General features: G+C 37.6%; 1 protein-coding gene across 1 annotated transcript in view; it reads left to right on the top strand.

Annotated features, from left to right (window-relative positions):
• The window catches only part of rnf123 (ring finger protein 123), a 158,864-nt gene that overhangs the window by 7,335 nt on the left and 138,977 nt on the right, over positions 1 to 12,552 (top strand). Inside the window, exons 7-20 of the mRNA XM_077226997.1 lie at positions 141 to 226; positions 503 to 589; positions 869 to 936; positions 1,063 to 1,188; positions 2,363 to 2,477; positions 3,660 to 3,764; positions 3,854 to 3,979; positions 4,548 to 4,640; positions 6,342 to 6,415; positions 9,218 to 9,335; positions 9,476 to 9,575; positions 9,651 to 9,712; positions 9,875 to 9,946; positions 11,228 to 11,348. Of these exons, the coding sequence (XP_077083112.1) occupies positions 141 to 226; positions 503 to 589; positions 869 to 936; positions 1,063 to 1,188; positions 2,363 to 2,477; positions 3,660 to 3,764; positions 3,854 to 3,979; positions 4,548 to 4,640; positions 6,342 to 6,415; positions 9,218 to 9,335; positions 9,476 to 9,575; positions 9,651 to 9,712; positions 9,875 to 9,946; positions 11,228 to 11,348 (1,353 nt within the window). The remainder of the gene's footprint in view (positions 1 to 140; positions 227 to 502; positions 590 to 868; positions 937 to 1,062; positions 1,189 to 2,362; positions 2,478 to 3,659; positions 3,765 to 3,853; positions 3,980 to 4,547; positions 4,641 to 6,341; positions 6,416 to 9,217; positions 9,336 to 9,475; positions 9,576 to 9,650; positions 9,713 to 9,874; positions 9,947 to 11,227; positions 11,349 to 12,552) is intronic.

The following is a 12,552-nucleotide window of genomic DNA, read 5'->3' as shown; positions in this document are numbered from 1 at the left end:
TTTCCCGGAAGTGGTTCTATGGGCCGCCATAGACAAGAAGAAGAATAAGAACGCCAACGATTAGCCAATGAATTCAATTACTTTATCATTTTATCACCACCTAATGTATTTCTTTTTTTATTGCTGTTAATTTGTTTTAGGGAAATGGGTCTATGAAGTTCTCATCTCATCTCAAGGCCTAATGCAAATCGGATGGTGCACACTGAACTGCAGATTCAACCAAGAGGTACAAGCTTTCATTTGTGAAGTAACCTTACCATTTACATGTCAACTTTGGAGTGCAGAGCCGTACAAACTGCATATTCACTCTAGCTAGCTCTTATGGGAAGCTTTTCAAGCAATAGAAATCACGTAGATTAATCTAGATTACATGACGATTGTTCGCTCTGCTCTAGAAATCCTTTTTTAAGTTTCTGGTTTTTCTTAATCTGTCTGTAAAATTGGTTTGTTCAAGTGTATTAATGAGAAAGGTGATACACTTCTGATCTGCTCCTGTCTTCAGGAAGGGGTCGGGGACACGCCAGACTCTTACGCCTACGACGGAAACAGAGTTCGCAAATGGAATGTGACAACCACCAACTACGGCAAGGTGAAATCACAGCGCTTTACACATTCAGTTCACGGGTCATGCTCAGTTTGTCCTTGTGAATTTGGTTGACCTTGACAGTCGTAGTCTCTTTGTTTAAAGTAACTTGCTCAGGCTTAGAGTGTTCTGACTCTAAATTCTGATTGGATGAGCCAATGTTTTATGAAGGCATTAAGCCACTCTGGGCTGTGCGCAATAATGATTATACCACAGTTAAGGGTCAAATCATTGTAATTCACAGCACTCATTATTGATGGCATCTTTTCATTTGTTTTAATGTAGTCCTGGGCTGCCGGTGATATTGTCAGCTGTATGATTGATTTGGATGAGGGAACGATTACATTTTGCCTGTAAGTATAGGTTTATTATTGGATGTACATTATAGTTTGGTGTGAAAGCGTTTATAATTAGTACACGTGAATGAAGTATATCTGTTGAACTGTTATTAATATTAATGTTTTTTTCATTTATTTTAGAAACGGGCAGTCTCTGGGTATTGCGTTTAGCAGTATTAAGACGGGGCCGGGCGTCGCATATTTCCCTGCGATCAGTCTTTCCTTCAAAGAGTCTGTAGCCTTCAATTTCGGCAGCCGTCCTCTCAGATATCCTTATCATTTATATACATATACAGACAGATTTGCAATGGTTCAGTCACATTTATATAATGTGTATAATATTCAATTTAATAAAATTATGATTTAATATTTTATATTAAATTACTTTTGTAAGCATTTAGAATAAATTAAATAAATACACTGCCTTTCAAAAGTTTGGGGTCGGTAAGATTTTTAATGTTTTTAAAAGAAGTTTCTTCTGCTCACCAAGGCTGCATTTATTTGATTAAAAATACAACAAAAACAGTAATATTGTGAAATCTTATGACAATTTTAAATAACTGTTTTCGATTTTAATATGTTGTAAAATGTAATTTATTCCTGTAATCAAAGCTGAATTTTCAGCATCATGACTCCAGTCTTCAGTGTCACATGATCCTTCAGAAATCATTCTAAAACGATGATTTGATGCTAAAAAAAATTTCTCATCATTATCAATGTTGAAAACAGTTATTTACATTTTTATTTCAGGATTCTTTGATGAATAGAAAGTTCAAAAGAACAGCATTTATCTGAAATAGAATCTTTTGATCAAAACATTGGGGTCAGTAAGAATTTTTATTTAATTTTTTGGGGGAAATAAATAAAATAAATCAATACTTATATTCATCAAGGAGGAATTAAATTGATCAAAAGTGACAGTAAAGACATTTATAATGTTACAAAAGATTCTATTTCAAATAAATGCTGTTGTTTTAAACTTTATCTGTTCATCAAAAAATCCTAAAAAAACTGTTTTCAACATTGATAATAAACATAAATGTTTCTTGAGCATCAAATCCTCATATTAGAATGTTTTCTGAAGGATCATGTGACACTGAAGACTGGAGTAATGATGCTGAAAATTCAGCTTTGATTACAGGAATTACATTTTTACATTTATTAAAAAAGAAGTTTCCAAACTTTTATAAAATAAGTATTGTAAATACATTTTATATATACCTGAATTTTCAGAATTATCAATCTTAAAAACAACTAATTAATAATTTTGTGGAAACCGTGGAAATAACAGGATTTATTGGAAATATAATATAATCTTTGAACCCAAACCTTTGAACGATAGTGTATATATATTTAGCGTAATTCATGTTTTTCCAGTGAAAAAATAAAAGGGGTGAGAGGTGAGAAAACCCATGAATTCCTTAACCCATCTGTTCTTCACGTACCCCGTGGAAGGTTACCTTCCTCTTCAAAGCCCACCAGCCACTGACCTCATCAAAGCCACCAGGCTTCTGGGATACCTGAAGACAGCTCTGTCCACCTCCATCGACACACAGGTACCCACAGAGGCCTCATGCTCAAAGTTCAGAATACAAGACAATTCCCAAGACAAAACAACACTGTTTCTAAACTCCCTGAAACGTCTCAAGGGCTCCACACTAACATTTGAGAGCAGTAGCACCGGTGGCACTAAGTCTTACAGATGGTGGCACCAGCACCTGATCTGGTAGTGCTGGGGGGTGGAGGGATTTTAAATCATAAAGGTAATTAAATCATAAAATTACTATTGTTTTGCATTAATAAGTGCAATAACTAAAAATATACATTTTTATTTCTTGGAAATGCACATTTGACAGTAATGCACTGAGCTTGAATTGAGATGCAGATACAATTACATTTTATTTACAACAGTAACATGTAAAAACCTAATTTTTATTGGGAAACATTTAAATATTTTTAAATATTAATAAATATAACATTTAAATTGGGTAATATTAAGAGCTTTGAAGTGCTGGAAAAAGTGTGAAGCACATGAAAGAAAAAAGTGCTTGAATTTCACTCTCGAAGGTTGTACGAACCCTGAAATGAATATTGTAAAAACGTTTGACTATTTCTGCCACAATACCATGGTTACAGTTAGCGTTACTACATTAAATCCATGGTTATTGTTGGTGATTTGTGAATTGAAAAGCCTTCTATAACTTGTTCGTTCATGGAACAATGTTTCTTCTGTTTTCCACGTCAGCGCAGTTTTGATCTGATATCTGAGGTTTATATCAGAGAATTTGTGCGCCAAAATGTAATGCTTCTCTCTTTATCTCGCAGCGATGTTATTAATACTGCAGAAAATTCAAATGCTTTCTCACTGGTTCTCCGAACGCTGTGTAGTAACGAGGTTGGCTTGTGAGTGCTGTCTAAAATTGGTCCGTGCCATTTCCTGAACACGCTCAAAGCAATTGACCAATCACAACACACTGCTCCAGCGGACCAATCAGAGTACATTGTGCTTTTCTGGAAGGAGGGGTTTCTTAGAAACAGGAACTAAACAGAGCGTTACTGACAGACTGGGAAGAGAGGAGCTGCAACAATAGAGAATATGGGGAAAAATCATGTTTTAAACATTTAAGCTTGAAAACCTATTCTAGTAGAGCACCAAAACAAAATCAAGACTTGGTAAAAGGGCATAATCTTTAAAACAAAAACTATATTTGAAGACATTTGATTTTCTCTCTCTTTAGGAGGAAAAGTTTTTTGAAAAAGAGAGCGGGACCTGGCATCTTCAAGGAGAGCCCACCATCCTGGTCACCCTTGCACATATATTTAATCACTTTGCACCTCTCATGGTAAGTCAGTAAAATCAGTGTCAGTAAAGTCTTTGTCATTGTGCCATATACCACTTTACTTATTGGGAATGTGTGTGTTTGTTTGGTAGTGTAAAGTGTACTTGGTGGAGGATGTGCTGATGAACTTCCTGTTGAGTGTCCTGGAGGGAGGGGGATCCGTCGACGAGCATCCACTTATACATCAGCTGCTGGACCTTTTCTGGCTTCTCATGGAGGTACAGACACAAACAGTTCAATTTAAAATCTGCCTTACTGTTCACACTTGGCAGGTTTGGTTCGATTAAAACAAACTCTGGTGCGATTGCTCTGTAAGTGCGGTTGATTTGAATAAGTGTGAACGCTGCATCCAAACCCTGTATCTAAACGAACTCTAGTGCGGTTTGACTGAGATATAAACACTACGCAGATCAAAGACATTAAAACAGACCAAAAACCAGATGTGGTGTCACAAGATGCAACCTTAAAGGACAGAATTTTCAAGCATAACTGGTTCTTCTCGTCATAGTCAAGATGTTGCCCATTATTGGATCTGTCTTCTTGCAACAAATCTTCATTTGTGTGTGTGTAATAGAGGAATTCCTACCACTGTTGACCCGACTCCTTAAAGTTTTAGAAGCTCTTCTCGAGTTCTTAGCTTAGCTGTAAACGCTAAGCAAACCAGGACTGAATATATCATATTCTTTTTTGATCCGGACCAAGAGAACTGAACAAGTGCGTTGAACTACTAAGATTTGTCAATCTCCCAATGTATTTTGATTGTGTGTTTTATCTCTCCTCTTGAAGGACTATGAGGTGAACGAGTGTCTAAAACAGCTGATGATGTCACTGCTAAGAGCGTATCGTTTCTCTCCCATCATCCCTGATCTGGGCTTTCAGGTGAGAAGCTGAATGATTCCTCTCTCATGCAAATCCATAAGCTGTTGTACTGTCATATCAGCATTAGCAGCTGAGTCAGTTTGTTATTGGCGCTGAGAATGATGGAGCTGCTGAGAAGAAGGAAAACTTCTTTCCAAAGGGCCTCTATCTTATGGCCTAAAAGAGCATGCTGGGAATTCATACTTCAAAGCATGTCCATGCTTAATGTCTGCTTTTGTGTCTAATCAGAGCCAGAGAGGTGTTGACGTCCTCTTGGTTCATTGACATTTATGGCTATTATCAGCAAGGACACAGGCTGTCCCTCTTGAAATAAATGTCTTGTTAAAATTAAAATGACCGAGGCACTTTGTTTTTAGCTTGCTGTAATTTGTTAGATGAGTTTGTTTGACGTCCACGGTTGTGAATGGGAATTGGCAACATGTTGATCCAAATTATTACTGTGGCAGCCAATGCTTAACAGATTGAAGCAGTGGCGATAAAACATTTTTCGGCCGGTGTGAGGACCTTGTGCGACTTTGGCACCCATAAAAAACGAGCTGCAAACAGAACAGAACACAACGGAAATGTTTCCAGGGGACCCTAATAAGTGACGAACCCGGCTGGGACATGCTTATACTGAGGCTCAAAGTCTACTTTTTTTATTCTATTTAATTTTTTTACTTTTTGTTTTTGCAAAACATACAAAGATGACATGTTCATGACATACAACTTTGTATACAGTATACAAAATGTATATGTTCAATGTCGTCAGAATACAAATGAGAACAGAAGAGTTAACAATGAAAACTAAACAACTACAAATTTAAAATAAAGATATCAATCAGTTACATTGTACATATTTTGGCATGTTTTGTTTAAATAAGTGTTCATAGGAAATGTTGGGTAATGCAGGGTCCAAAGTTGAGACGGCAAGTTTTAAAGTTAAGACACTCACACACAGATATATAACGTGTGCAACAGTTATGTTAACAGCAATAATAAGAAATGTCTGTCATAAGAACAGCTATTCAGCTGATGGACACCGTGCTGCGTTGTCATGGGAACATCCCAGGGGAAAATCATGAGGAAATTACATTGTCTTTCGTTGCTCCCTTCATCAAGTGCGTTCCAAAAGGCTACATAATGGCACACCAGTGCCCTGCTCACTCCAAAGTGCACACTTCAAGGGCTCTGCTCTTCCAAGGGAGTAGGGCATAGGGATGCTCACGAGCAGTAAGCACGTCCCAGCCGGGTTCGGCACTTATTAGGGTCCACAGGAAACATTTCCGTTGTGGTCTGTGCTATTTGCGGCGTGTTTCTGTATTTGGTTGTGTTGTGAGTATTTGGAGCACACATGTGCTGTGAAACGAATGAAGATGTTTTCTTAATTTGCAGGTGTTTTTCTATTTGCGGGTGTTTTTCTTCAGTGCCAGCGCATTGAGCTCTCTAGGCCACCGTAGTAAACTGTTATATAGAATTATCAAATGTGTTGCTAAACTATCATATAAATGACCAATAACCAATTGGGATTCCAACTTAAATTCGAGGTCATGAGAAAATGGAGTCAGATAAAAGTTTAATTGGAATTAAGTTACTTCGCCACGCTGAAAAGACAGTAATACGCAGTAAACCTTCACCCCGTTATCGGAAACTGTCGTTGGAGTGATTGGGCAGGCCTTACACTGTCTTCACTGAAAGCTGTTTTCTTTCTCTGTTCTCTAGATTCATTATCTTCGTCTGACCACAGCGATACTCCGTCATGAGAAATCCAGGAAGTTTCTGCTCAGCAACGTGCTATATCCTCTTTAATTATAACTTAGCAGGCTTTCATTAAACACCTTTAAACTACCAGAATGGTTTTTAAAGGTAGGTAGGTAGATGGGTTGATGTTTAGGTAGATGGGTTGATATTCAGGTAGATGGGTAGATATTTAGGTAGATGGGTAGATATTTGGGTAAATGGGTTGATATTCAGGTAGATGGTAGATATTTGGGTAGATAATTAGGTAGATTGGTTGATATCTAGATAGATGGGTTGATATTTAGGTAGATGGGTTGATATTCAGGTAGATTGGTTGATATTTAGGTAGATGGGTTGATATTTAGGTAGATGGGTAGATATTTGGGTAGATTTTCAGGTAGATTGGTTTATATCTAGGTAGATGGTTGATATTTAGGTAGATGGGTAGATATTCAGGTAGATGAGTAGATATTTAGTTAGATAGGTTGCTATTCAGGTAGATAGGTATATATTCAGGTAGATGGGTAGATATTTAGGTAGATGGGTAGATATTTGGGTAGATATTCAGGTAGATTGGTGATATCTAGGTAGATGGTTGATATTTAGGTAGATGGGTAGATATTCAGGTAGATGAGTAGATATTTAGGTAGATAGGTTGCTATTCAGGTAGATAGGTAGATATTCAGGTAGATGGGTTGATATTTAGGTAGATGGGTAGATATTTGGGTAGATATTTAGGTAGATAAGTTGATATTTAGGTAGATGGGTTGATATTTAGATAGATGGGTATATATTTAGGTTGATTGGTTGATATTTAGGTAGATGGGTAGATATACATCTATGTATCTAACATATCTACTAGATATTCAGGTAGATGGGTAGATATTCGGGTTGATAGGTAGATATTCAGGTAGATTGGTAGATATTCTGGTTGATGGGTAGATATTCAGGTTGATGGGTAGATATTCAGGTTGATGGGTTGATATTCAGGTTGATGGGTAGATATTCAGGTTGATAGGTTGATATTAAGGTAGATGGGTAGATATTCAGGTTAATAGGTAGATATTCAGGTAGATGGGTAGATATTCAGGTTGATGGGTAGATATTCAGGTTGATGGGTAGATATTCAGGTAGATGGGTAGATATTCAGGTTGATGGGTTGATATTCAGGTTGATGGGTAGATATTCAGGTAGATGGGTAGATATTCAGGTAGATGGGTAGATATTTAGGTTGATGGGTAGATATTCAGGTTGATGGGTAGATATTCAGGTAGATGGGTAAATATTCAGGTTGATGGGTAGATATTCAGGTTGATAGGTTGATATTCAGGTAGATGGGTAGATATTCAGGTTGATGGGTAGATATTTAGGTTGATGGGTAGATATTCAGGTTGATGGGTAGATATTCAGGTAGATGGGTAAATATTCAGGTTGATGGGTAGATATTCAGGTTGATGGGTTGATATTCAGGTAGATGGGTAGATATTCAGGTTGATGGGTAGATATTCAGGTTGATAGGTTGATATTAAGGTAGATGGGTAGATATTCAGGTTAATATGTAGATATTCAGGTTGATAGGTTGATATTAAGGTAGATGGGTAGATATTCAGGTAGATGGGTAGATATTTAGGTTGATGGGTAGATATTCAGGTTGATGGGTAGATATTCAGGTAGATGGGTAAATATTCAGGTTGATGGGTAGATATTCAGGTTAATAGGTAGATATTCAGGTAGATGGGTAGATATTCAGGTAGATGGGTAGATATTTAGGTTGATGGGTAGATATTCAGGTTGATGGGTAGATATTCAGGTAGATGGGTAAATATTCAGGTTGATGGGTAGATATTCAGGTTGATGGGTTGATATTCAGGTAGATGGGTAGATATTCAGGTTGATGGGTAGATATTCAGGTTGATAGGTTGATATTAAGGTAGATGGGTAGATATTCAGGTAGATGGGTAGATATTCAGGTTAATAGGTAGATATTCAGGTTGATAGGTTGATATTAAGGTAGATGGGTAGATATTCAGGTTGATAGGTAGATATTCAGGTTGATGGGTAGAAATTCAGGTTGATGGGTAGATATTCAGGTAGATGGGTAGATATTCAGGTTGATGGGTAGATATTCAGGTAGATGGGTAGATATTCAGGTTGATGGGTAGATATTCAGGTAGATGGGTAGATATTCAGGTTGATGGGTAGATATTCAGGTTGATGGGTAGATATTCAGGTTGATGGGTAGATATTCAGGTAGATGGGTAGATATTCAGGTTGATGGGTAGATATTCAGGTTGATGGGTAGATATTCAGGTTGATGGGTAGATATTCAGGTAGACAGGTTGATATTCAGGTTGATGGGTAGATATTCAGGTTGATGGGTAGATATTCAGGTTGATGGGTAGATATTCAGGTAGATGGGTAGATATTCAGGTTGATGGGTAGATATTCAGGTAGATGGGTAGATATTCAGGTAGATGGGTAGATATTCAGGTTGATGGGTAGATATTCAGGTTGATAGGTAGATATTCAGGTAGATGGGTAGATATTCAGGTTGATGGGTAGATATTCAGGTAGATGGGTAGATATTCAGGTTGATGGGTAGATATTCAGGTAGATGGGTAGATATTCAGGTTGATGGGTAGATTAATAGATGGGTATATGGTAAGACATGTATGTATATTATTTTTAAAAGAATATATATTAGTTGCTTGACACCAGAACTAGAATGCAGCTTTTGTCATAATATGAGCGTTCTTATTTCTTATTCCTTCTAATTCTTATTCATACAGAGGAAGAATAGAGCAGTTCGATGTGTTTATCTTGGAGATTTAATAAGCGTTGGTCCTTAACAGTCTCACGTTCGACGTGCTTCGGTCTGTGGTCTTCTTCTACATCAAGACCCCCCTGAGAGTAAAGGAGGCAGGGCTGGAGGAACTCATCCCCACCACCTGGTGGCCAACACGCTTCGACAAAGAGGTCAGAAACACCTGTCCAGATGACGATCATCAACCTCTATATATTGCATATGTATATACAAAAGTTGTTTCCTGTGATGATCTCGTCAAACGAGCCCTGGTTTAAGCGACAGATGAATGATTCTCCTGACGTGTGTCCAGGGGAAAGACGAGAGGGACACGCGCGAGGAGACGGCCGAGGAGAGGCTGAGGCGTCGAGCGTACGAGCGCGGCTGTCAGAGACTGAAGAAGAGGATCGAGGGTATGTCACGCTCACGCACACAACATCAGATCTGCAGCCCCGTCTCTCAGTGTAACTCTGAGTCTGTGTGTTTAGTTGTGGAGGAGCTGCAGGTTCAGATCCTGAGGTTAATGCTGAACAACAAAGACAAGGGGACGGTACGTTGATGAGCGTTTTTAAACACGTCTCGTTTTGTGGAACGCGTGTACTGAAACTTCGCGCAAAATTTTGCGATAATATTTGATATGGAATATGTTTCAGACCTTTAAGTTGTTTCTGTGCAGTGTTTTCCTGGGTCAAACGGATCTCTCTTTTCACAGGGCGAAGCATCTCGATACATTTTCCTGAACAAGTTCCGCAAGTTCCTTCAAGAGAACGCCAGTAATAGAGGGGTAGGACACGGGACACGGGACATGCTGACTTTACATATATCCAAATAGTATCTAGATATTCTTTGAGGAAATTCAAGGAATATGTTCTTAAAGGGATAGTTCACCAAAAAAATGAAAATTAGCCCATGATTTACTCAGCCTGAAGCCGTCCTAGTTGTATTTGACTTTTTTCTTCCAGACGAATACAATCAGAGTTATATCTCGCGCTCAATTAAAGTGAAAGCACATTTTTGTTGGACAAAATAAATATTTCACCCAAAAAGTGCCCAAAATGCACAGAATTTGCATGTCTGTATTTGTATTATTTCCCAATCGTTTCCCTGCACTTGCTCCACTTCCCCGAGCTTAGCTCTTGTTTAGCCTGGCTAGACATGTGGCAAATGAGAGAAGAACTGTTTGCGAAATAAAATTTGCCATTGATGTACAAGTGATTGCAATAGACCTGTGTGTGTTTTGAGAAATATCTTTATACTGCAAGGCTATATTTATTTTATTTTTATTTGCTATTTATATATTATTTTATTGCCATTACCTGTTTTCATACAGAAGTTTAGTTTCCTAAATCAGTAAATATATCACATTTATTTTAGTTGAATATTGGAAGTGAAAATGGTTCTTCCATACCATAACACTGCACTTAGATATGTGTGAATTTCCCACACCAGGAGTAATAATTTATATAGTTCTATTTTATTTAATTTGTTCAAAAAATGTTCTATGTAAAATGTTCTATTAAAGAAAAGATAGAAATAAATATTTGTGTTTGCTGTAAAGTGGTTAGAAAAAAATAAAATCGGAATCGGCTAAAATCGTTATCGGTAGGCCAAACTCATGAAAAATCGGAATTCGGAGTCGGCCTAGAAAATTGAAATCGGTGCATCTCTACATTCCAAACTTTATAATGGAAGTTTTAATATAACGTAATATAATATATCGTCTGAAAGAAGAATGTCACATACACATAGGATGACTTGAGGGCGAGTAAATCATGGGCTAACTTTCATTTTTGGGTGAACTATCCCTTTAATGTGTATTGATGACTGGATGTTGTTCTGACATAAACATTGTAAATGGTTGAGGAATTTATTGTGCTCAGATCGTTCTTTTTGTCATTGAATTTGATGATCATCACTTACACTCTTAGTGGCAGAAAGTGTATATGGCCATTTTCTGTAACATGATTGTTATCGATTGGATTGTTTCAGTCGTTCCCCGGTAATCAGGGTTTTGGTGTTTGCCTCATTCTTGATGCGATGTGACGTTATGTGTGTGTGTGTTCAGAACCCCACAGTGTTGTGTCCGCCTGAATACATGGTGTGTTTCTTACACCGGCTCATCACGGCCATTAGGAGCTACTGGGATGAAGGGAAAAGAAAAAGCCCCGGATCCATCAACAGTGAAGGTAGAGAACACACACATTCCGGTCGGAATTAGGGTTGATTAGGGTTGGAACTAAACTCTGCAGGACAGCGGCCCTTTAGGAGCAGGATTGAAGACCTCTGGCGTAGAGTTATATTCAAGGCATTTTTTTCAAGGAGAAAACGTTAAATATGTAATTTTGGTGATCAAAGATGTGTTTTAAGGGATAAAAATGATTGACTACAAGAGGACTTTAAATTTTCTTCATTATGAAATAGAGCCCGACCGATATATCGGCATTTTCATAACTATCGGTATCGGCATTTATAATGGCCGATAAATGAATATTAAAAAAAAATGCCGTGATTCATGTAAGGGTGGCGCTGCCAATAAAGCACCTAAAAGCTGTCACAATGAACTGGCAAAAGCAATGATATGAATACATTAAATATAGCAAGGAAACATTTTAATTGTTTATTAATAACAAGTGTTTTCAGTCATTGTGGGCTGCAAAGATGAAGTTGAGGATAGGGACTCGCGATCTTTGAACGCGCCAGAGAGAAATGTACATTTCAGCAGGATTAGGCCTACATAAGCAGAGAGCAGTTTGTCTTTCGTTTTGATTTGTTCTGTTTAAAAGTAGACATTTCAATAGATATATTTCTCAGGTCTATACGCTGAGTTTCGGTTCATTTATGAGACGAGTTGCAGTTCACTCGCCGGCGCCTCCGTTTCGAGATTATCTATTGTCTGTTATATTTACTTCTTATTTATTAAATCCAGACATTTGGTTGGTGAAACATTGATTAAAATTAAGATATAATTAATACAAAACTAAATTGACTTTAATGAAAGGCTTTGTGCCTTCTGTTCGAGGTCTATGTGAAAGTTTTAAAGCACTTTAGTGCCGCTTTCGGAGCTTGTCACGTCCCTTTTTTTCCTCATAAATGCGAACACGAAAAATAAAATAAAATGAATATTATATGTTCTGTTGAGAGCCAACCCTTCTTCATCCAGTGGGTAGTAGACTATTACTTTTGATTTGCGCAGTGTAATTCACTGAATTGATTTCTCTGCTGCCAGCCTCTGTCACGTATTGTGTGAGATTGTGACTATTGCAAGCGCGCAGCTGAGAAGTCCTGATTATATTGTCTGCTATATTTACTTATTATTTATTAAATCCAGGCAATTGATTGATTAAACATTGATTAAAATGCGTGGCGCGAGCGACAAATCTCCGACAGTAA

Source organism: Siphateles boraxobius, unplaced genomic scaffold, assembly GCF_051911475.1.
Source record: "Siphateles boraxobius isolate OS27281-9 unplaced genomic scaffold, OSU_SipBor_1 13, whole genome shotgun sequence".
NCBI lineage: Eukaryota > Metazoa > Chordata > Actinopteri > Cypriniformes > Leuciscidae > Siphateles > Siphateles boraxobius.
The sequence above is the reverse complement of the archived record's forward strand: the minus strand, read 5'-3'. Positions and strand labels throughout refer to the sequence as shown.